Genomic DNA, 26,596 nt, shown 5'->3' on the forward strand with positions numbered 1-26,596 from the left:
CAAAGGCGTGGCAGTGGGGGGCACCATGTGCTACTCACAATGTAGGAGCAGAGAGGAAAGAAAGCATATGTCCCACAGACATACAGGTGGGTCTCGTTAAACCGCTGCAACAGCCTTATATGGTTGAAGCACTCCGTCTGGTAAGAGAAGAAAGGCGAAATGATTACGTTCCAACATTTAAACACGAAATCCTACTGGTTAGCACACAAAACAAATCATATTAAACGGCAACGGCTTTGTAAAGTTCCATGTATTCACTTTAGAAATGTATTTTGCTATCTTTAGAACAGTTCATGTCACAGTGCTGCTCAATACACGTTGAACATGTCGTTTGGACGTCTAAATATGAGTCAATACGTTTTTAAGACAATTCACAGATAGAACTATTGGACAATACATTTGGTATGTTATTACACCACAACCTGCTGATCTCTTGAATGAATATTCAAAGTAAAGTAGGTTTTATAATTATATAAAGCCTCAATAATGCCATTACAGAAATACAATAAAATGTAGTTCTAACCTAATCAGCGTTGAAGACATATGACCAACAAAACATGTCCATTGTTGATTTTCATAGCTGACCTCCCCCCCTCCCCCGTCTTCTAGAATGTTACCACATTATGGTTTAATATAAAATATATTCACATTGTCTTCTCAATGTATCAGGGCACTATATATATATGGAATATATATAGTTTGTTTTTTTAACGTATACACTTTTTTAAATGTTTTTTGGTTTCTTTGGCACAGAAATGGTTAAACTACTTGTCAAACAGCAATATTACAGGAAAGATAAGAAGATAAGGAAAATATTATAAGATGCTGGCTCTTTGGAACAGAGCCTTTTGCAAGGACAGAATACAGAACTGACCAGAGATTACATGTAAGGAGGACCAGCACTTGGAAAAGGATTTGGGTAATAAATCTCTCATCCCAATTTAATTTCTACTGTAGAGAGAAAGAAAATAGCTGTTAACAGTAGGGGGGGGGGCTATCTGGCTATTGTAAATAAAATGCAAAAAATTTAAAAATCATAATGTCAGACAGGCCAGTGGAAATGTCAACACACTTAAATGTTCTTAAGAAGAAAAAGGGGGATCTTTCTGTTCGTCCGTAAAGCTTTGGTGAAGAAAATGTGAATATACTCTGTCACCATATAATACCAGGCATTATAGAGAAGAGAGAATAGGCATACTAGGCATATTATAAGAGCCATGATAGATAACACAGAAATAGTTAAGCTGGGGCTTAGAAAAGAAGACTTATGAGGTATGTTTAAAGGGACTTGGAAGGCTTTTTTACGGAATAAAAGAAGGCTTAAGGGGGATATGATTATTACGTTACCAATACTTCCTAAACAAGCAAAATACGTACAACACAGATGCAGGATATAAAAGCATAATCTGCTGTCATGAATAAGAAGTTGGTTACGTAATACTGGAATTACAGTCATTAGCGTTGCTCAGGCAAACCAGAGATAGTGAGACTAGTTTATAGCTCTCATATCTGTATTTATCTTGCAGCTTTCTTTGCACATCTGCTTACGAGGAGTAGAGACGGGTGACATTGTCACAAACGACTCCAATTTGCACTTTTTGGGCGACAGTTTCACAAACATTCCAAACATTTGCAAAACAAAATCTCACGGTCCTGCAACACTTTTTTTTTTTACTGCTATTTCAGCCACATTTGGGCAAAAAGTGGCAACTTTTCCAAAACTGGTGAGTAATGTGAAAAGTTCTGACATTCTGCAAAAACACCACATTTGTGAAAAATGTGGCAAACCCCATTTGAAAACATTCGTACGAGGGGCAAGTACTGTACAAAACACCCAAGTCACAATACATTGACAAGCACATTCTTTTATCCAAATACCTGATTATTTTTGCCTTTCGTAATGCAATCGGTTTGGTTTTTAGGGGAGGCTTCCCAGTGGATCTGAGAAAGAAAGAGATTACTTCAGACGTTTCAAAAAGGAAAATACCAGTAACAAAGACAATTTAATAATATCACAATCGTCCACATTCAAATTGCTCATTATAAAAAGGTGTTGGAAAAATCATTGAGTTGTAATGTCTTTTTTGAGTCACCTACTCACTATTTTCTGTCTGAACATTTAACACCCACTGCTTACCTGTATTACTCTTGACGCCCCTTTAAACCCTAACGTGTTTCTACGTACCCCACACGTCAATGCATTCCAGCCCCTCTGCAGTGATGGTTAATGGTTTTGCTGGTAAACTAAATGTTTCATCATATACCTTCCTCAATTTCAGAATATCATTTCAGGGAGTCCTAGGCTACTACACCAGATAAGGGATCATTGTAATCGAACGGGTAGCAAGCCAGAACCCCACAATGATCCATGTATGGTTGTTGCTCTGCAAACACAAAAGGATGCAACAGTATTTTACGTATTGCCAAGTAAGACAAATCTGGAGAGCGAGTCCTGGAAAAATGCTGACTTTTGGTCTAGAATAACTTGTTACATTAAACATATGTTGCTACGATGTGTCATTTCTAATAAAGCTAGAGATATGTCGTAAACCAGATTAAATAGTACAAGAACGCACCACATAGACAAGGAACATATTGCTTGCACGTCAAGTGGAGAAAGAGCCAATGGCAGCGGAGCAGTGTTGCAATTCTCCTGACTGTACTGAAATATGCAGAGCATTTCATCACTGCTGGGGACAGAGTCCAATACTGTGGACCACAATGATATGAAGTATAAAGTATTCCAGCTGCAAAGCTGGTGACAAAAAATAGCCCCACATTTATAGAAATAAAACTAGTTTGCTTTTAATTATTTTTCCAGGTGAATTTAGTGCTTTTCTTGTGGACACGTTAGGAAGCTTTGGGTCGTTGATAAAGGTGTTGGCAAGAAAGGAATTGCTGTCAGGAGTTGTCACCCCCTCTCCCTTTCTCTGAAAAAGCTGTATAATGATGATATTTTATTGAAATCCAGGGTAACTATGGAACTTATTGATGTCCTTCTGGGAGATGGGAATGACATTGAATGCTTTGTTTTACGTTCCATACTGGGCTAGCTGCACAGTGTGTTACATTTCTTTCCCCTTTCTTTAGATTCTAGGGGTTTTGTTATTCTCTGGGATTCATGTGCAGACTTCTCTCTCGTTACTCCGTGGATACATGTGCTGATGAGATGAACGGGCCTGCCAGCACAGATTAATAAAGTTCAAACTGTGCAGGGCATCAGAACTGCTCAGGGTAGCCATGTGAGTATAAAGACTAAAGGAATCAGAAGAGGAATGAGGCTCTGCAGCGCGTAGGCAATATACAGATTTGGCTGGCCGATAAATCCTTCTCTGCAGTCACTTTTCATGTAACATCATATGGTTAATGGTTTGGGAAGCGGACAAAGAAACAGGTGTTCACGTTTTCAGTGGCTCAGTCTTTGCCTAAGCCACTGATTGTCTAGAGTTGCCTACCCATGCCCAAGAGCATTCTGGAAATGTTCTCCGTAGAATAAGGTATTTAGACACTTGGTTCCAACACTACCCAATAACTGAATCAATGGAAGTGAACGCTGATCGAGCTCCAATACCCATAATTTGAGCTTTGTGAATCCCCCTCTTTGTTTGAGAATGGTCTTGCACAGACTTCACCGGTGTCTCACACGATGCAGCAGGAGTTTTACTGTCAAAACATTTACCTTAAACCGATTTTTATATTTTGTCCACAACCCCTGCATCTCACTCCTTTGGGTGCTTGGGCTTTAACTGGTATTTTAAAACTTCCCTCGTTTATTTATGGGCTGCTGGACAACACCACTAACAAAAACCAAGCTTCCAATGCTGAATTAATTAATTTTTACATTTTGTGTAGCCTGGTAAGATATACGTGTCACTGTAAAAAGGGCACCTTAAACAAAATAATATATAAACTATTACACCCATGTTGACATTTTTAAACAATTTATAACCTTTCAAAATATTTACTTTCTATTTGGGTTTGTTCGTGTCCAAGAAAAAACATTCCAACAAAAAGCTAAACTAATTTACACAGAGCTATAGCAACGTAATTCACACAGGAGAAACCCCTCGGTTTAAAGCCTGCTTCTAATGCTACAGTATGAGTCACCCATTGAACTGTATGACTTGGCAGATTAAAACAAGTCTTGTTTTTACCTCTTCCCTGAGGACATAAGGTGTGTCCAAATATCATGTGCTTAGTCACAAACATGTGGGGTCAGGGATGAAGATTTGTAATTAATGATGTCGTAGTTCAAATATGTGACTGACAACAATACCACCCATGCCCAAGCAGTATCACTACTCCTGCTGACCAAGCAGTATCACTACGCCTGCTGCTGACCATGCAGTATCACTACTCCTGCTGACCAAGCAGTATCACTACTCCTGCTGCTGACCAAGCAGTATCACTACTCCTGCTGACCAAGCAGTATCACTACTTCTGCTGACCAAGCAGTATCACTACTCCTGCTGCTGACCAAGCAGTATCACTACTCCTGCTGCTGACCAAGCAGTATCACTACTCCTCATACTGACCCAGCAGTATCACTACTCCTGCTGCTGACCAAGCAGTATCACTACTCACTACTCCTCATACTGACCAATCAGTATCACTACTCCTGCTGCTGACCAAGCAGTATCACTACCCCTGCTGCTGACTAAGCCCGTTCTATACTGCGTGCGGCCGCGCGTGCCTGTGCTAAAAACTAGTAGGTGGAAATCACACCTTTAATGGCCAGGCCAGAGATATTACATGTAATAATGGCAATCGCCAGTAAATACACCCTTATATCCGACATAACCATAGTATACGGTTACACAGGGAATGATATGCCGAAAACCCACATTTGCCATTTCAGAGTTCAACAGTTGCATTTAGTATAAAACGGGGGTGGCCATGAATGACTGAGCCACTGATTGAGCCACCTGTGCAAAGTACGAATATCCCCAAATCTTAACACACAAAAGTGCATTTAATAATATTAATAATACTGTTCAACACAGATTTCCCAAACCCAATAAAATATGCTGGTGATCTAAAACAAAATTAAACGGAGCCCGTTCAATACTAATAGCGTATGATGGGGAGGGCTGCAGGAGAAGCTCAGTGGTGATGGCATTGCCTTTGTATTGGGTGAGTTCACTTTGCATCCCAGTGTATACCCTACCTGTGACCTTGAGCAAGTCCCGACATCTCCCTGTGCCTCAGATACTGAGCTCTACTGGGCAAGGGCTCATGTTGCTGCAAAATTCTATGCGCAGCACTGTGTATACTGTCCGTGCTATATAAGAACAACACGAATTATTAGGATTGAAAATCTAAAAATGGCAGGCAGGCTGGATATTACTTTTCTGTTAATTAGTTTTTGAGCGACGGAGAAAAAAACGGCCAAATGCTTTCTATTATTCAAGAATATCTGAACTCTTTTGTAAAAAAAATAAACTATGGTAAAAAAAAATTAAAACACAGCTTTTAACTTAATGCAATTGTCTCCTTGCTTTGATGCCACTCTGAATAAACGAAATGCACATGTCAATAATACTCAAATGGAATTCTCAAACAGAACTTTAATATAGAGCAGAGTTTCTTAACTCCAGTCCTCAAGGACCACAACAGGTCAGGTTTTAAGGCTATCCCTGCTTCAGCATAGGTGGCTCAATCAGTGGCTCCCAGCCTCAGCACAAAGGGCTCAGTCTTTGAGCCACTGAATGAGCCACCTGTGCTGAAGCAGGGATATCCTGAAAAGCTGACCTGTTGGGGGTCTTGAGGACAGGAGATGAGAACCCCTGATAGAGCATTTACTTTTGAGATGCTTTTAATCATTACTAATGATACCCATCATGTTGCATTTTGATATCTTGGCGTAACTCAGACAAGCTTTGAATAAACCAATGCATAGCTCCTGCAAAATGAAATTAAATTAAGCCCTTAAAACTTGCACCGCCAGAGAGGCTGACAGACTATTTCACTAGACCCCCTGTCAGCACACAGTGGCTTTGTTGGTATGTTTGAATAATGAAACTTTAAAGCAGCAATCCTCCCCCAAAGTGGCATTTTCTTCTCCTGACCCAAGGGATCTCCCAGAGCGGATACCACAGACTAGGCTGCCGCAATCATCACTGATAGAAAATCACGGCGGCTTCCTATTGGCCACGGGAGTCAGCCCTTACCCCGAGGCCATTCCGTGTCTATCAAGGACCACGGATCAGTTCAGGTTAGTGAACAAAATACATGAGCAGCACGGATTGCGGCTCCAAGACGTGGATTTTATCCATTTGTAGCCTCTCAAATCAATGGGATTTCTCAGCCGATTGCAGATTTGGAGTTTAAAATAATAAATTCCTTATAGTAACTTTAGAGTCACATGAGGTCTCAAAACCTCAGTTTTCTTGTAATCTGCTGCAATGTAGACAATAAACATCCTTTTTGAAATGGCAAGAACAAGACAGGTCATTTCGTTGTCATATCAGCTAGCACTATTTATTAACAGTTGTTGACCTTTTATGTAGCTGTCCAATTATGAGACACGGCCGATAATCATAGCAGGAGTAGAATACTACTTGATTAGTTACATATATAAGAAATAAAAACATCACACGTCTCAGACAGGTCTGCAACCCTGCTATTCCCCATTATCTCTTAGCATACAGTGCTTCCAATACAGCCAGGGATTCTGGGAAATGACATGCAAATGAGCACACAATCACACCTTAACTTCCTGCCCATTTTAACATGGACCCCTATAAGATTATGCCTGCTGCATTACTCAACTTTTCAGCACAGCCTGGATAAAGAAGTGCAGAGCCAGCAACACTTACTCACAGACAGCAGCTGTATCGACCTTTGGAGTCTCTTCGATGTGAGGCTGGTTATACTGGCTTTGCAATGTGATATTGGAATAGGTTTCAACCATACATTATATAAATTATTATGAGTAAAAAAGAAATTGAGCAGGTGGAACTTCACTGGATTTTTAACCAAGGGTACAAAAGACTAAAATGTTTTTGACTGCTCGGACTTCCAAACCTGTAGTAAACATAATTTACTTTATTGTGGCTAGAATAATTTGGAGTAAAGGTGGCACAGATTTCTGCAATTTCCTGGGGTACAGGATTGCTTATCTCAGTGTATAATGATAATGAGTATTTCTATACCCTTCTTTACCATCAAATGTCCTTCAACTTGCAAAACAGACTGCCCTTTATGGACAATGAGCGGGTATGGGAAGTGTAATCTGTGGGTTCTGTCAATCTTCCATCTCTATTCCACGGAATTAACCCATTGAAGTGACCCTGGCTGCTTCCTTATTGATAATGGATAGGGGTTAGAGAGATGTGTATTATAGTTCTGGGGCCATCAGTTGTAATATCAAAGAGCCTCAATATTCCATTTTGTGGGCTCCATTATTTAAGGAGAAGGCAGTTCTGTGCCAGGAAGCTTTTACATATACTCTGCATTATTATACACTGCCGCACTGCTGTAATAGCCAAGAGCAGCAACTAGTGCTGCTTACATTTGATCTTTGCATATAGTTGGTCCTACATAAAACTTTTAAATTGTGATTAATGAGGCAACATATCAATTGAACTCAAGATGTAGCACGGCGGTGAATTTCACACCCTTCTGCGGTACTTACGGCTTTCTGGGATCTATGGGAAATATCACTTGAATTGAGGGAGAAGATCGCCCCTCTCGCTCCCACATAGAGAATCCCCTTCTCATCCTCCAGTAGTAAGGTGCTGTAATTCTTTACATTAGCACTGAACTGCTTTACATCCGAGAGGTCTGTGGAAGAAAAACAAAGAGACACTTAAAATGAGCACATTTTTTATAGTGATATAAAATGTCCCCCTAAATACTGATAAACAGGAAATGCAGTGACAATGTAAAAAGGGCGCACATATTTGTACTAGATTAATTAAAAAAAAGGGTCTCGTTCACTAAAGAGGGGTAACTAGATCAAGTCCATTGGCTGAGTTTACTGTAAGCGCTGCTGGTACCGTCCTTCCTGTGAATGAGGCAAACCAAGGAGAAAAAATATATATATCTCCATTCAGCAATGTTCTGCAAAGATTCTTACATCAGGGAACTAAATTGGTGAAAATCTGTATGTTTCATTTACGAAATGTTCAGGCCTTTTGCCAAGAAGTAACTAGGACAGGAGTGGCCAACTCCAGTCCTCAAGGGTGCTTCAGCACAGGAGGCTCAATCAGTGGCTCAGTCAATGACTGAGCCACCTATGCTGAAGCAGGCATATCCTTAAAACCTGGTCTGTTGGTGGCCCCTGAGGACTGGAGTTGGCCGCCCCTGAACTAGGGGTTTCTGAATAATAAGAGAGGTATGAGATCGAGCATTTGCTGTGTGCAGAGTGCTTCTTGGATCCCATTTGCACCACCCGCACACTTGGTATTGGTGTGCATTGGAGGCCTTACCAACACTGAAGGCGTTAAATGTATTTATTTCTCTACCAATGGGAGTTCAGCAGCCGAGCGCTGCACTCTGTTACTTCCCAATGCCTTGCACAATGGTGGTTGCTAAGCAATATCCCTCTACTGACACGTAGCCAGAGGGATAACAGCTCTGCTCTTTATGGCTGTGGCCACAGTGTAGCCTGGGGGAATAAGATGGCTCATCGCCTCCTTTCACCTGCTGATTCCGTATTAAATCCCCACAATGGATTAAATAATAGGATGAAAGACAATTTTCACCAGAAAATCGCAGATATACGGACCACCCTGTGCATGCTGTGCCATCCTGTGCTCATTATATTCTCCCATAACCGTGGTTCCCAACTCCAGCCCGCAGGAAACCCCAACGGCTCAGGTTTTAGGGACACCCCTGCTTCAGCGCAGGTGGCTCAGTCATAATGACTGAACCACTGATTGAGCCACCTATGCTCAAGCCAGGAATATCCTTAACCTGACCTGTTGAGGACTGAATTTGAGAGTCGCTGTCTTCAAACATATTTGGTTCTAAGACTGCGCTGCTTTAGTAACACGTATCCAAATGCACAGTTTCATTTGGGTTGTTGTTGTTGTTAAGGTGAGCTGGTACTAACAGGCCCCTTTCCACTCAACCAAACAATCCTTGGTTTCATGTCCTTAAAGGCAGGATTAGAAGTAATAGAACACAATGACAGAGGTTAAGAACCAGGACCGACCAGAACCACAATGTTCCTGCAGCGATCCGTGATGCTCGGTGTTGTTTTTGTTGGGGGGGCGGAGGGTCCCAATAACCAGGAGGGGAGCCAAATAAATAGCTGATGCAGCAAGAAATCTATTCACCGCAAAACTGAAGTGTATCAAACGAAGCTCCGTGCTCCTTAAATGTGAATGTGTATTACGCTGTATAACCGCAGGATAAAGCAATTATGAAGATGTATACGCATCCAAATGAGCTAAAACAGATTTATAAACACTTCTATTTCTCATTATCCTGGCAATCCACAAGTAAAGACAAGATTTGGGGTATATTAGGATATAATAAAAATGACTGGTGTTTTCTGTCGTTTTCCCCAAAAAGTCAAGTTTGACAAACAGAACTTGTTTAACCAGGCTTTTGATTTGTGCCAAATGTATGTTTGTTCAAATGTATATTTAATGGGCTTGTACGGAAACGAGAGCCACCTGTGCTGAAGCAGGGATAGCCTTAAAACCTGACCTGGCCCTTGCAGACTGGAGTTGGCCACCCCTGTAACATATAGTAGTTGAGATTCTCAGCCCAACTTCAGGGCAGCATCGCCACATCAACACCTACAGATAGCGAGAATATACACGTGAATGTCCTTCACTTCCATATGAAATAGGTTCTGGATGGTCAAGTACGTTCTACCTCGGGCCCCTGAAGACAGGACTGGTAATCATATGTAATGATAAAGATGTAATAGAAACATGTTGATATTTATTACTTTACCCAATGTGTAATCATAATGGAGCCATCAGCGTACTACATGTTACCATGACGTATATTACATATTCCAAGTGTCCTATGCACCGTCCGGTGACGAGAAGGCTTGACAGCACTTATGGGGTGGTGTGTGAAGGCAAATTTGGAGCGAAGCCGACACAAATTGCGTCACTTTCACCTTGCGTCAATGTGTCAAGCTCTTTGCTCCAAGTTATCAGCCATGTGCGTGAGCTCGCGGCGTCGGTAGGAGGAGTTAGGGAGGCGTTACCCAACGCACAGATTATAATGAGATGTATCGAATTGTGTGTCAATTTTTCATAATAAATTAGCATGAAAAAAATAAATAATCTGTCATGTCTAAAGGGACGTAAACTTCTGGCCAACAATTTGGGTGACATGTACGAAACTCTTACACTTGACTCGAGCAAAAAACTTCAAATCGTACTCGCTTTACATTACACCGTGTCATGCCTGAAATGTTTAATATATAAGTAATTTTGGTGTCAGTTAGACCTCACAATCCTCAGACATACTTTAAATACGTAGGGTTTTATATACTAAGAAGCACAATATGGGCCATAAACTTTATTCCATAAGACCCCTTCCATTCTGGAAATAAAAATTCCCATTCACCTGTACAGACCTCATGGGGCCGTGTTTACAAAGCTATGTCTTATAGAGCAGCTTAATAAATATGACACAATGTAGCAAAACAGTTTTAAGCCTGTTCGTTCTTGTTCTTCCACAGAAAAGTGCACTCACAACGGCTTCCAAAATCCTGCCGTTATCTGATTAACCTTCACAACCCGTATCTGTGTCTCTGACAAACAATAAACCCAGCGGGAAAAAAGTCCCTTTCATTTTAAATGCAGGGAGTAAACCTTGCTGTGTAACAAAAACGCTGGCATCTACTGTACATATAAACTGGTACACTACACAAAAGCCCTCATCAAACTGTCATGGAATGATATTTATGAGACTGCGATAGTGCCGATCAGGGCATTGTCGCTGTGATAGGATCACTTAAGTCAATGGGATATCTGTGCAATAATCTTCTGACTCAGAGTAAGAAGAACTACATTTAAATTACTCCCCAGAGCTAAAGTGCTTCCAAGAAATTCAGTGTGGCGCATTGTAAAATCATGATAAACAAACGAATTGCTCGTATCACAAAGGTGCACGCGTCAGGACCAATGGTTAAAATAACCTGTGCTAATTTAAAGATTGTTACCAAGTTGAACTGAAGTTAGATTTGGGTATTTTCCGGCCAATGCAACAAGAGGGACAAGGTACCGAAAGAACAGTATTCCTTGCACAAACTAGAACACACTAGTGAAACTTACAGTATACAAAGAAAAAGTGTTTACTAGGTTACTTTAGTGCTTGTTATTTTTCTACGTATTGTGTCATTTGCTCTTAAGTCATTTCATGTATTTTGTAAGACGCCGGTATAAAAGATTGTATATATAATTACCATGTATTTTTTGGAAAGTAAAATACATAATTATAAATACAAATCGATGGACACTACATTTATTCCATATAAGTTCAGTTTGCTATTGAAACTTTGTCAACGGCCCGTGCGGCTGAAACGCGTCAGAGTTCTTGTTGTGTTGTTTATTATGTGCCATTAAACTTTTGTACCCAGTACCCTGCAATCTCCGGTCAAACATTTTTTCCAAGGCAGCTGCACCGCCATCCACGACCTCTTGCATCTTGAAACTCCTTCGGTAGGAGCACGCCAAACAGCACCTGGACCTCCAGTGAATCATCATGTGAGTTTATTCCACTTCTTTGCTATTCAGTTCATTAAGTTTCACTGTTTACATTGTACCCTAAGCCTGTGACACCCATATAAGACATACCTATTCAAGGCTATTGGGAGTCCATACGGAGTGGCTATTAAGGGTCTGAAAGTGTTACTACTGACTGCGGCTATTGTGGATTATGGAGGTCTAATTTAAGTGTGCTGTTTTATTTGGAAGGACAATTATGACATAAGGATACATTCATGCATGGACTTTCCCTGTGAGCATTGTATAGGGGACATTCCTCTTATTCTATTACTCTGCTATTGAAACATATACTGCAACAGAAAAAGTTAGCTCACATACAAGTTAAATCAGACTATATGGGACATGCAGTTTGAGATGCAGAAACTTTACAGAAGACAGAGCTGTCGGTGTAAACGGGATAGCTGCACCATGCCATATCTCTTTCCCCTAAATTCGCAGTGCTCCTCCCTTATCTCCTCTCCTGAGGTTAGCAGCCTCCTCCCTTATCTCCTCTCCTGAGGTTAGCAGCCTCCTCCCTTATCTCCTCCCTGAGGTTAGCAGCGCTCCTCCCTTATCTCCTCTCCTGAGGTTAGCAGCCTCCTCCCTTATCTCCTCCCTGAGGTTAGCAGCCTCCTCCCTTATCTCCTCTCCTGAGGTTAGCAGCCTCCTCCCTTATCTCCTCCCTGAGGTTAGCAGCGCTCCTCCCTTATCTCCTCCGAGGTTAGCAGCGCTCCTCCCTTATCTCCTCCGAGGTTAGCAGCGCTTCTCCCTTATCTCCTCTCCTGAGGTTAGCAGCGCTCCTCCCTTATCTCCTCCCTGAGGTTAGCAGCACTCCTCCCTTATCTCCTCCCTGAGGTTAGCAGCACTCCTCCCTTATCTCCTCCCTGAGGTTAGCAGCGCTCCTCCCTTATCTCCTCCCAGAGGTTAGCAGCGCTCCTCCCTTATCTCCTCTCCTGAGGTTAGCAGCGCTCCTCCCTTATCTCCTCTCCTGAGGTTAGCAGCGCTCCTCCCTTATCTCCTCCCAGAGGTTAGCAGCACTCCTCCCTTAGGCTGCGTCCCCAGTGCCTTCTACCGCACATGCTGCGCGCACAAGCACCGCCCCTCAATGGGGCTGGGCCCAGTATGTGCTTATGCGTGGAATGTGCAGCCACGCTCTACTACCAATTTTTCCAAAGACATTCAAATTGTATTTACAATTTGCGACGGAGGGGTGACCACATCCCCGCCGGTGGTTCTGCCAATGCGGGCGAACCAGCTGCGTGAGGTCATGGCCACACCCCCCCCGGTTACAATCTCTTGCATCTTCTCCCAGATCGCGGTGCCGGGCGCTCGTGCTAAAGTGCACACTGGGACCGCGGCCTTTCTCCTTCCCCGAGGTTAGCAATGCTCCCCTCTTATCTCAAGGATTGCTATGCCTTCTGTAGAAGCCTATACTCTAATTTCCTTCCTTATCTCTGGAGTCCAGGGGGGAAAAGTCTTCTAATGTCGCACTATTCAAAGTATGTCTCATCACAAGACATCATATTCAAAATAGTATTATTCGCTGAAAATCAGAACGCGTTCTAACTTTCTGCTAATAAAGCAGTTATTAATATGATGTCTTGTGAGGGAGACATACTTTGAAGAGTGCGACATTAGAAGATTTTTTTCCTCCGGTACTAGTACTTATGGCAGCAGTGGGATCCCGGGCATTCTTCAAAGCCAACACCATCATCTCATATGCAATCGTATACAATCATCCAAAAAGAAGAACGCGGTAAGATCAACATTTATCTTTATAAGGGTATTTTATTTATTTTTAAATATTTATTTAAAAACAAAACAAAAAAAAATTGTGGAAGGTGTTTAGATCTATTAAAAATGTTAACATTCTGAAAAAAATGCTTTTCCCTTTTTTTAGTTATTGATGTTTTTATCGTGTAAACACTTCTATGCTTCAAATTCAACAGATATGTATCATAATAAATATAATTATCATGATAAGTGTTAATAGTGTTATTGTGGGGAATGTTTATATTATCTTTTAGGATCTCAATGTACACTCACACTATTATTGACATCGATGTTGGTAACTTGGTACTCAACTGTAAAGAACAATCTTCCGTAGATCATAACTTTGGATGAACATCTCATGCACTATGACGTTTAAAGCAGCAGTCCAAGCTGCCTTTAAAAATGTTTTTAATTAAGTCTCCCTTTAATATGTGCATCAATACAATCAATACAATGATAAGTAATTAGCCAAGTTGCCGATCGACCCGTTTGTCATGGGAGACCAGGACTAATACCAGGGATCAATATCGCCAGACAGAACACGAGTGTTTATAAAATTAATTTATTGGAAAAACATATCCACAACTATATGAAAGACACGAACATCACACACACCCAAATGGGCTTCAATGTTTGGTAAATCTGGGTCCGAGTATTTTGCACCAGCAACACCAGGTTTGTGAAAGGCAACGAAAGATATAAAGCCTTTCACAATAGTAGGTCTTCATGTTGTGCCAATAAGACGAAAATCACGGTTAAGAAGTGAATTCCGACACATCAAGACTTGAAAGTTGGTATGAGCCTCTACTAGATGCAATTCAAACTTTAATATAAAATAAAAAAAATAATGATATACTGTATATGTTCACGAATATTGCGACTGGTTACAATGCATGGCTACTGATATATAAACGGATAACTAATCCAGTGTAAAAATGGTCACTTCTCGGTATTAAATACAAGGGGACAAGCTTTCTGTGAGAACATCTCTTGAGCCGCAAGATATGTAAAAGCTTTTATCAATGGTTGCTTAAGTGCAACTCTAAAATAAAGTAAACTAGTGGGTCATTACGGTTAAATACTTTTATATATTTTGTATCAGTGTGATTACTCCAGCCGTAATGTAATAAGATTGTAGCTGTTAAATTCTCTTGGATCTTTTCTTGCCTTAGTTAAAAGCGTGATGATAGAAACCTCCCTGTTCAAAGGCATGTATCTGGTTGTTAAAATGTAATGGTAGACTTTCCAAATGTATACACTAAGCTTTGGTATTATAATAATCTTCAAAAAAAAAGCTGTCATTACCCAGAGTAGTAACGCTGTGCAAGTTTGCATGAGCATAACAATATTTCATCTCTGTGATGTTTGGAATCAGACTCTGGGCTTCAGATTGCAGTAATTGGGGTAAATTAAGACCTGTTGAAAAAGTTTTCACATGCTTCACTACCTGGAAGCCTTTAAAATGTGTTCAACTTTATGGCATTGTCAAAATGTGTTATTAATCTTTTGCTTATCTGTTCCATCCACTGCTTTCATCAAGGATATAATCCTAATAGTCTTTTGGGTTTTTCTGTGGTGAGCCAAAGGCTTTCTTCCTTCTTCATTCGGAAAGGATTTGGCCTTGGTTCTGAAAACAGAATATACATCTAGCTTATTATTAACATTTCAGAGGGGCCTGTGGCAGGGCTATTTATGCAAGGGAACGGAGTCCAGGCACCTATTCCTTCATTAAATGTACCTTTTTCTTATGTTCCAGCATTTGTTTTTACATTTATTACATTTTAACGCAGCAGTCCAAGCTGCACCCCCCCACCCTTTAATATGTGCATCAATACAATCCACATAATATTAAGTAATTAGCTAAGTTACTGATTGATCCGTTCTCCGGTGATCGATCGGCAAAGATTTGGTTCAGGGGTTCACTAAATGTCTGTCAGTGCAGCAGAAGAGGACCAAAGATGCAAAGTTCTGTGGGGAAGATCATGTGACCAGGCAGTCACTAGATACAATTGGGGCAGTAATAGGGAGAGGGCAGGGCTCAAAAAAGGAGTGTGCCAGAGCCTGGTTCAGAAGAGGAAGGGGATGTGACTTTGAAAATGGTTGCTATAGAAATAAAAATGCTTGCTACATTATAATACATTAAAAACGTCATTCAGAGTTTTTTTTTAAAAATGTCTAGGATATTGCATGGTCTGTACCTTTAAGGGATCATCAATAAACTTTTACTAATGATAGAATGTGTCTGGAATATTAACTGGGGTCACAAAGGTATTATTAAATACACACACACACACACACATTTTACATATACCTGTATATATACTACAGGTTAGGTATGAATTAATATTTCTTAGCTCAAACTGGTTCATCAGGGGCCACAGTATCGTCCCTAAGCGGCAAACAAGGTATGATGGCGCTTGACTACCTAGGCACATCATAGATGCATTCACTTGCACATACAAACATACACATACATATATAAACTACTGTATTCTTCCCGCCTCAACAAGGGAAATTCTAAAGGTGCCAATCTTGCTCGCCACCTCCATGATAAGGAAGTTAGATGCCCACCCTTGGAGTGTGAAATAACCAGCCACAAACCGAGAAAGAGAACTTTCATAAGTAGTTTAAGAAAACTTTTCAATGTTAATCTTTTGCAATTGTGTCAAATCACCTATTTTTAAACTATTAAATAGGTCGGTATCATTGGTTCAATCTGATCCTATGCAGAAATGCCCCATTATTCATGGATCATACTGTACAACTAAAAAAAATAAAATAATCTATATATCTATATTTATATATATGTGTCTTTTAACGCCATATTCTCTTATTTATAAAAATAACAGAGAGGCAATTCTTAAGCCCTTCATTGCTATTTTCCATGTTCCCAAAATTATAACGCTATGTAATTATAATGGAAATATACCCCCTCCCCACCCAAAAAATGTACACATCTATAACCATAAATGTTTCAAGATTTACTGTACAGTACATCTGTTCGAAATTTCTTATTATGGTATTAACAAGGCCAAAAAAGTAGGGAAGACAACGCTGACAAACAATGCCACATTAAGGGCCTCATGCAGAGAGCATAGAATTTTAAAATTGGCGAATTTCATAAAAAGTAGCTTTTTTGGAGAGTTTTATTCTCCATGTGCAGAAAAGTGCAAATTCTGCTATGTTTAACATGGATGCGTGTGGCGAGTTTAAATTGGCGAGATGCGCGCTTCAGAAACGTGTAAAAACAAATTCGCGCCTTTTTTTTCCCCTTTACTATAGGCGGCGAGCGCCATCTTTTCCTGGCGCGGCAAAAATGCGAGAATCGCGCCATTTTCTTGGCGCGAACAGCCGCTACATGCCGTTCGCACCTCTCTGCATTCGGAGAGTTTTAAAAATGGCGAGATGGAGGTTCTCGCCAGCCGCGAGGCGAGTTTTAGCAATAGAAAAAACAAAATGGCGCGTTTTTCGAAACTCGCCATTTTATGCCGGTTTCTGCGCGAAATTGAACAAAAAATGGCGAATTTCGAAATAACGATGCTCTCTGCATGAGGCCCTAAAAGAGGTATTATGCCATCTTGTTGGAATTACAGCGAGTTGTGTAATCTTGTGCCCCATCAGTCAAAATTGAAAGGATACATAACACTTTAGGCTCCCTGACCCAGCTGCTGTGGCTGAGAACGTCTGAGGCACACACAGAGATTCTTCCTGCCCACTGACGGGTGGGACCTCAACAAGCCTAAGGCCACGGTTCCTTTACATTTACATCTCTCATTGCAAAGGACATTCTTTCTCAAGGTAATCTAGGGATCAGAAGTTACACTGCTTATGAATAACGGATGTCCACTGCTCTATTTACCTTGATGTTACATCTCAAGTTACTCTTAACTGGGCAATTTCTAACGCAAGACTCTACGGCATTTTTACCTACGTGTACATCGCTGCACCATTAGTACCATATCTAAAACCTGATTGAAGAAATAAAGCAAAATCAGTGGGTCAAGGCACAAACGTGATCTGTCACTAGAGTTGTAGTTTTATAATCCTGTGTTTCAAATTGTGTCACATGGAAGAGTCTTGTTAGGAAAGGTCCTCATAGGTGACATTAGGGATGTGCAAATGTTTTCAAATTTGCTTTGCAGGATTTTGCAGTTCTCTTAAATGTTACATTTTTGCTAAATTCTCACAAAATGTTCCCATTGCTCATAGTTTCCCCAATTTTGCAGAATTTAGAGAAAATGGCAGCGCATCGACTTAACGCTTTGTGACATTTTTGTGCTAAATGTTTCTCGAAAGAAACCAGCAAATTGTACCCGATTCATAAACTTCAGTGAAAAATGTGCATATCTCTCTAGCTTAGTAGTGCTCAACGCCTGCCCTCAAAATCCCCCAACAGGTCAGGTTTTAAGGATATCACAGCTTCAGCACAGGTGGTCGGTTTTCGTCTGAGCCACTGATGGAGCAACCTGTGCTGAAGGTTAAAACCTGACCTGTTAGGGGATCTTGAGAACTGGAGCTGAGTACCCCATGCTCCAGTTGACACAAATTGTTCGCCTGGGTGAGCATAGGACTTGGACCGAATAGAGCTTTTCTTACAATATATGTGTCGCTTAAACTCTTTGCTACCGTAACTTCCTCTGGCAATTTTCTGGAATGTCCAGATTTACTGTAGATCGCACTGCATCCAGTGGCTCGATAACACATTTTGGCTACTTCTGAAGGGGCCGACAAGGGACAGGACGCCCTGAAATGTCGCTTATTGTTTTCCTAATGCGCTGTCTTACTATACACCATGCTTGTATTATCAAATCGCTGATGCTGGTATTGCAACACTGACACGAGTTCTGGGAATCTTTTTCATGAGTGTCGGTCACCCCATATGTAATTGGGTCCCGGGGAAGGTGTGGATTCCCAGACCAGAGCACCCGGACTTCAATGGAATCTGGTAGATTGCAGAGTGGTGAGTGTTTGTCAATCCTGTACATTTAGTAATGGAGAGAACCATACAACCACAGCTGTAACACCTCTTCTCGAATGTCTGGTGTCAGCATTTTATTCAACGTGGACATGTTCTTTAAAGCTGGAGCCCTAGCCCAAAGTTATGTAAATCACATTATGTTTAATAGTTGAATTATGGGTCACTGTTCAATTATATTAATCCCTTTGTCGGTAGAAGGGCTGTCTCGCATCTGGTGGCAAAGGGGTTTAGACACTAAAGAACTGTATAAAAAACCATTGGAAATGCTGCACTTGCATACATTTAAACCATTACAAGATGTATTGTCATTACTTCACTGTCACCTGGGATAGCCTCTTTTATAAACATCTCAGGAGGTTGAGGCTAGGTCTAACCTTCTGAGGGTCACATATGTAACAGTTAATATGCAATACCTGTACACAGCATGTATTTGTACTTCATATGGGTAATTTTATTAGGATTTTATAACTAACACTTTAGTCAGTGTGAGACTATTCATGTCATATTTACTTCTTTACCCTTAAAAAGTCTGCAATTCAGGCTCACAACCTTTCTGACATTGGCTGCAGGAGAATGATTACCTTAAATTGCACAGAGACATTAGGGCAAAGACATACAGTAGCACATACTGCCAGAAGAGACGACACCCTGAAGGTGTTAGATGGACCTCACACGTTATTGCAGCTTACATGAATTTCCATAGAATGTGGCTTAGAATCTTTAGTAACCAAGTAAGTGTGACATCTGACATACTGCACAATGCGTCCAGCTATGCTACGTACTACGACAGTTTCTTACACTGCCGCATACAGGAGTAAACATGACCTACGGCCCACAAATGTTTTGAGGAGTTCAGATCTCCTCGAACATGCTACTGTAGCTCACATATTTTACACATTCTATTTTCTATGAATTACCTGTAGTTTTTATGTTTGATTCTTAGCACTTATCAATCCCAAGAAAAAAATTGATACAAATATTTTTTTTTCTTTTGTCAGCTGCAATCGTATGTTAAACAATAACAAATGGGGAAAAATATGGGGAATGTATTGTGCTTTAATTTATTACAACTCCAATACATGTTGGTAATTAAGATAGCACCTAACAATAATATTTTATGAATCGCTGTTAAAAGCTCAAAACTAGGAAAGCAACGTAATAAAAGTCAATGGGGTTATTCATTAAACTGTGATGAATTCATGGCAATAGTGCAATAGTGCAATAGTGCCCTAATCAGTACTCTGTTTGATTTGTTTTTTTTTGTCATTACAATCAAACTGTTTTTTGAACAATGACAACACTAACAATGGTATTTGGGACTAAGGCTGAGATTATAGTCTGTGCAATGGCACTCGCTTGCGACAAGAACAACAGGCACAATCCCTATGAGGCCGCCCCTAGTCCACGTCTTGAAAAGACAAAAAAAATGTGTCTTTTAAAGCGATGGCTGTGTCACGTTAGCGGTTCAGCCAATCACGGCGAACCAGTCTGGTGACGCGTCCGCTCCGCCACACCTCCCCAATCGCTGGAAGCTAAATTCACCCATCGTTCAGGCGAGAGACGCGCGCGAAGGCATGCACGCCAGAGCGGACTATAATCTCTGCCCAAAGCTACATTTCTAAAGCTACCAATGACGAAGCTTCAGATCAGAACCAACGCTAACACCATTCTAGCCACTGTCACTAGTTTGACTCCCATTTAACATGTGGGTTGCACATTCATACCACGACATCCAAAAACTATGCCAAACTAGGTGTACTTTATAGGAACAAATCCTCCCTAAGTCTGCTGGTCAGAAAGCGTATAGCACAGCAGATGCTGATGCCAATTATAGACTATGGGGACATAGTATATGGCCCGGCACCCCAAACTCACCATAGCAAACTTGATACTCTCTACAACTCAATATGCTGCTTTCTCCTTGTAAGAGACGTGTGCAGAGGTACGCAATGGAGACCGTTTCAAGTGCAATTAAAATGAGGCTTTATTGCGCCTGTTCCTTTAACACAGCAAAACATTCAAAATAAACAAAAGAAAGGCCTACTCCGCTTTGGAGAATATCTACACATTTAGTCCAGCCCTCTCTAAACTGGGTGAGTAGCTAAGCCAATTACCACCCCGATAGATCGATAGACAGACAGACAGACAGACACAGATATACAACAGTCCCATAAGAAAGTCTTATCTGTTTCTTGTAGCTGTAGGGGAGGCCTCTCTGCTCTCCTGGGTCCGCACCCTTGTGTGTTATGGCAATGTCCATGTCCAGGTTTAGCGGTCTTGTCCCCTTTGTCTTGCTGTCAGCCTGCTGTCCCTCTGTAGCTCAAGGCATCTGTTGTTCCCCAGGTAAGCCCAGTTGTGGACTAGGGAATCTCTGGTCTGTCCTTCCTGGGTCAGCCTCAATTGTGAGCTCAGGAATCCCTCTCTTGTTACTCAGACCAGGCTTTTTCTACAGTCCTAATCAGCCAGGTGGAGCCTGGTTGATTGCTGGTGTGCAATTAACCAGCACACTGCTGGATTAGAGGCAAGTTTTCTCCAACAGTGATAAGTCCCTGTTACAGTCCTCCAATGCAACTACAACACACATCACTGCAAAATGCTCAAAGAACTAGATTGGTCATCACTTAAGTCTAGGCGCAAAGTTCACCTTTCCTGTCTTGCCTTCAAATACTTTCTGGGCAAGCTACCCATCTATCTGAACAAGCTCCTCACCCCTACCACATGCAGCACCTATCATCTGAGATCTAACTCCAAAAGACTGTTCATGGCCCCAAGGTTCAACAAAGAATCCGGTCGCTCCTCTTGTTACCGTGCACCCAAAGTCTGGAACAACCTTCCAGAGACTCTCAAAGCTGCTACCAGTCTAAATTACTTCAAGTCTTCAGATGTCTCAAATTTTAATCTGGTCTGTAACCATTACATATACTCCCATAATCATATTATCTCTAAAGGGCCTATGCTATAAGCGTCGATAAGCTTCTTATCGAGCACTTATCGGCCAAAATGCCTACTGCTATTCAGTAAGCCTCAATAAGTGGGCGATAAAGGCATGAAAGGCCAAAAATTTCAGCCGTCATAAAAAAAAAAAAATCGCCGGGTGAGCAGCGATAAGCCACTTATCGCCAGGTTCTGAAACTTGCGCAATTGTAGTAGTCGCCATTAGGTTATCAAGGCCTATCGAGACTAATTGCAGCTCTAGAATGGCGAGTTTCTCCCACAATCCTCACGCCAAGAAAAGCATGAGGCTGGTGAGAAGCTGCTGAGAGGCGGCGATACAGGACAGAAAATTAAAAATGCATTTTTTCTGCATCGGATTGATGCCGGGTGTCTCAGAAGCCGATACCCATTAATATCAGCACCGAAGACCCCCGGCATGAATCCCATGCAATAAAAATGTATTTACAGGCAAATTCATTACCTTAGTGGCTAACCGCTAAGGCAATGAAGGGGTTAACCCCCACCACCACCACCACTACCCACCAAGGGCCAGATACCCCCTTCACCCACCCCTGCTATCCACAATAAACACCAATACCCACCTCCTCTACCCCCACATGATTGATACCAGAGGCCACGGTGGTCCTCAAGTGGTCGCCGCGGGAGTCCTCAAGTGGTCGCCGCGGGGGTCCTCAAGTGGTCGCCGCGGATGTCTGTGGGCCCTCGGGTGGTCCCCACAGGTGTGCACGTGAGCACCACCCGAGGGCCCACAGACACAAGCGGGGACCATCCGAGGGCCCCCAGACACCCATGGGGACCACTTGAGGACCCCCGCAGGGACCACCTGAGCGCCCACGACATCTGCAGGGACCCCTGGACACCCGCGGCCTCTGGTATCAATCATGTGGGGGTAGAGGAGGTGGGTATTAGTGTTGTGTTTTTAATGTTGATTGTGGGTAGCAGCTGTTTTAATATACATTTTAATACTAGTATAGATGAGCAGGGGGTCTCTGGGGCAGAACCGCGTTGATTTGAGGTCCGTGGACCCCCTGCATCCCGAGATACAGACCCCGTTATGGGGTGCTGGTATCTCGTATAAATTTAAATGACCCGCATCACGTGACCGTGGGAATAAAATGCATAGGAGATGCTGGCACCCCATAACGGGGCCTGTATCTCAGGAAGCAGGGGGTCCCCGGACCTCATATCAACGCATTTCTGCTCCAGAGACCCCCTGCTCATCTACACTAGTAATAAAATGTATATTAAAAAACATTAATTTCGGGCTAGATTTGCGCAGATGAGGCGTCTCTCTCTGAGCAGCTCTCTCTGCAGCTGCAAGAAATCGCCGGGTAAGGCCTTTTCAGAGAGGCGATCATCACGTCGCCGGCTACTCGCCTGTTTTGGGAATGTTGCTATCACAGATATTCGGGGCTTTCTGCATACCGTGATAGCAACGCTCAAAAAACAGGCGATTTAAATGGCCAGGCGATATTTTTTCTATGAACGCTTATAGCATAGGCCCCTAACTGTCCATGAAATGTCTTTAAATATAATATAACCCTGTTCATTTTATATAACCATTGTCAGTTGCGCTTATAGTGCCTGGCGACGGCGATGCTCCAAAACAAATACATTGAATCCGTCGCAGGCGCTTAAAGTCGGCGCGACGGGGCGGCACCGCAACCAAAAATTTTGTAGTCAGTGTTATTTGATTTTCTTAGAGACAGTCTCCACATGTGACTGTCTCTAAACCAATCACAGAGCGCCTATTGCACTCTGCCCTCCCCCTTGGTGACGTCACTGGCCTTGTCGCCAGCGACGTCGCCCAAACTTGAAGTGCAACTTTCGCCAATGGCGTCCGCAATGGGTGACGTCATTGGTTGCGTCGCCGGCACTATAAACACAGCCAAACTCTGTGCCCAGGACATACTTGAAAATGAGAGGTAACCCTCTTGGTATTCCTGGTAAAACATTAAAAAAAAAAAAAAACATTCACAGCCAAAGCAGCAGACACAGAATGTTTAAAAACAAACACCAAATTTCTATTTTTAAAGATGTGAATCACATTTCACCTTGGGGGGAAAACTCAAAGCAGTTGCTTCTTCCCTAAATAACAAAATTGCACAGAAACGTCCTTTCATATAGATCAAAGCAATATATATATATATATATGTAACGGGTATTCCCCCACCCACTCGTAGATAATACTGTGGAGGTGTAGAAACATGCAAGGTTACACAGGTGTGGTGCATTACCTGTTGGCTCACAGGAGGGCTGAGCTTCCGCCACGGGGAACCTGGGGTACATACATCTTATACATCTCTAGGTGCAACGCCTCCACCTGGGAGGGATCCCAACGGAGTGGGAGGAGGCCCTCACAGGAAACAACCACACAAAGCGAACGAATGTAAAACAGGACTGGCTTTACTGCATAACCAACTATATCTACATATATCACACAATAACATCATAACATCATCCTGAGCCACGGCGGGCGCTAACCACACTGGGTGTCAAGGCGGACACTAACCACGCTAGGCGTCACGGCGGACGCTACCACCTCTAGGCGTCACGGCGGACGCTACCACCTCTAGGCGTCACGGCGGACGCTACCACCTCTAGGCGTCACGGCGGACGCTACCACCTCTAGGCGTCACGGCGGACGCTACCACCCACAATGTGACCCCACCCTGTGTCCAGTAACCCCCACCCAAATGTCTCGTACTCCCAGAGTCAAATACCACTGTGCATATGTGTGTGTGACTGCGCAGCCACTATGTTTGGTGATAGGCCTGGTTGGTGCACGTGAGTTGCAGGTTACCTGCCCGGGCTCCAGCCACGGGTACCGCGATATCAATCCGCACGATCCGACGTTGTCCTCCACACCGCGTGGGTTGAAAGTCCAGCGCGAACAATGTCTCTCCTAGGCTTAGGGTCTTGGGTGGTGTTCTGAGCCCAGAACCCACCTCGCAGGGCCGCACGGTTTCAGCACTGTGTCCCTGACTACTTGACCAAATAATGGGGCAGTGTCCCTATCTAGGGCCTGTCCCTAAGCTCCACAAGCTATTAGGTGGCTCAGGACCTAACTGGGACCTTGGGGGCTGCTGGCCTATGCAGAGGGTCACTGACCCCTGCATCCACCTCTTACCCCTAGCTGGTCCGGATCCTGACTACCTGTGTCACTGCAAAACCCCGCGAAAAGTATCTCTTCTTTCCCGGGCAAATCCCTCAGCCCTATTGGCTCCCTGGCGTCAGGTGTCTCTGCCCCTATGCACCCTGGGGGCTGGCCGTCTATTCTCGCGCATGCGCGAGCTATCTGGGGCCTCCCGCGCTAGCTGGAGTCCTGCGCATGCGCGAGCTAACTGTCATGGCGGCGCCCTGCTCCGCTAGCCGCCGGGACCCTAACGACGCGATCGCGGCCTCGGCAACCGGCCCGATCGCGTCCCCGGCAACCGCCCGATCCCACCATGGCAACCGGCCGCACAGCAACACCGCGCGCTCGCAACGGGGAAGGAGGGGGCCGAGTGTGCGAGGGGGACAAAGGAGGGGGCGAGTGCGCGAGGGGGACCTGGCTACATCCTCCCCCTGGTGAAAACCCCAACGTCCCCGCTTGGACCACATAACTTACTACTATACACAAACGTTATATAATAAAAATGCATCTGGTACGAATACAACTTAGCACATTGCATCAACTTTAAACAAGGTTACACAACTCTGTGAGCATCACAATCACGGATTGGATTTTGCTCCGAGACCACTGCTGAGCCTCATAATGGGGTGCCCCCATTTGATCATAGGTTACCCGAGTTGGAGGGTACCTGCCCCTTTGGCTCCTACGGAGTTGTTCTTCAGCAACTCCCTCTGGGGAGTAATAAGTACAGTCCTGAGGCTCAGCCTCTTCCCTTGAGGGGAGAAATGTCTCTGAACAGTCTCTGTTAGGCACAAAGCACGGGCTCTGTGGATCCAAAGGCTGGCCTGTTGGTGCCACCTTAGTAGGCATTGGCCTACGGGGCCCCTTACCCGTAGCTCCTCCGGGAGATGCCCCTTCTGTGGAATAGTCCCTTTGAGAGGGTCCCTCCATAGGGTCTTCAGGAGTTTCAGAGTGGGTCTCGTTATTTACAGTCTCTTGACCCACTTCTGATACACTGGCGACACACTTTATTCGAGCTTGGCTAGTCCCACGAATTCGGGTATACCCGGGTGTATTGAGGTTTGTGACTGTTTTCTGCCCAAGTACATTGAGTTATTTTCCAAGCAGGGATTGAATCATTTTATTCCCGCTGGCTGCAATACTGCACAGTATATATATATAAACTGCATTACAATTCATGAATTTATGCCATCTGGTAGACACGCGAAGCATTGCAGCCTATTAAATCCTAATCATTATCATTTAACAGATCAGCCGCCCATCAGCCAGGCATGAACCCAGGCTGGGAAGGCAAATGCAACGGGGCTTGTCAGAGGTTAGTAGTGGCTTATTCCAGGTATCTGCCAGGTACATACCAGGTATTTGCTCGAATAAAGTGTGTCGGTGCAGTAGATCGGACTCACCGTTGAGCGGTGTGGCCTGTATTTCTTCTTCTTCGTCTCCCACTTGGGGGATAGGGAGAAGGTGATTACGATGCCAAACCTTTACCCGGCCGTCTGTGTCTTTGATGCGATAGACCGGGAGGCCGGGCATCTGTGACTCTACCTCATATACGCCATCTCTCCATCGGTCTGCCAGTTTATGTTTTCCGGGGACTCCCAAATTACGAAGTAACACAGCGTCCCCAGGACGTAACTCTCGATACTTGACTTTGTTGTCGTATCGTCTCTTATTGCCAGCATTCAGTTTAGCTGTAGACTTCTCAGCCTGTTGGTAAGCTCGCTGCAAACTGTCCTTTAGCCTTTGCACATACTTGAAATGGGTAGCATTGTTATCCCATCCGTTAAGACTCGAAGACGCACATCCACGGGGAGTCTTGCCTCCCGCCCAAACATGAGGAAGTACGGGGAGAACCCAGTGGACTCATGGCGAGTACAGTTGTACGCGTGTACCAACGTTTCTACGTGACGACTCCATTCTGTTTTCTGCGTTCCCTTCAGAGTTCCAAGCATGTCCAACAGGGTCCTGTTGAATCGTTCAGGCAAAGCATCTCCTTCGGGGTGATACGGAGTCGTCCGGGATTTGGCGACGTTCAGCATTTTAAGTAATTCTCGGATCAGAGTACTCTCAAAA

At 43.2% G+C, this 26,596-nt stretch overlaps 1 protein-coding gene across 3 annotated transcripts in view; it reads right to left on the reverse strand.

Annotated features, from left to right (window-relative positions):
* The window catches only part of SEMA4G (semaphorin 4G), a 165,600-nt gene that overhangs the window by 67,091 nt on the left and 71,913 nt on the right, over nucleotides 1-26,596 (reverse strand). For all 3 annotated transcript variants that reach the window (XM_075612468.1, XM_075612469.1, XM_075612470.1), the window contains exons 3-5: nucleotides 7,637-7,785; nucleotides 1,879-1,941; nucleotides 39-137 (exon numbers count right to left, since the gene is read on the reverse strand). In XM_075612468.1, coding sequence (XP_075468583.1) covers nucleotides 39-137; nucleotides 1,879-1,941; nucleotides 7,637-7,785 — 311 coding nt within the window. The remainder of the gene's footprint in view (nucleotides 1-38; nucleotides 138-1,878; nucleotides 1,942-7,636; nucleotides 7,786-26,596) is intronic.

The sequence above is a fragment of the Ascaphus truei genome, chromosome 8 (genome assembly GCF_040206685.1).
Source record: "Ascaphus truei isolate aAscTru1 chromosome 8, aAscTru1.hap1, whole genome shotgun sequence".
Lineage (NCBI taxonomy): Eukaryota > Metazoa > Chordata > Amphibia > Anura > Ascaphidae > Ascaphus > Ascaphus truei.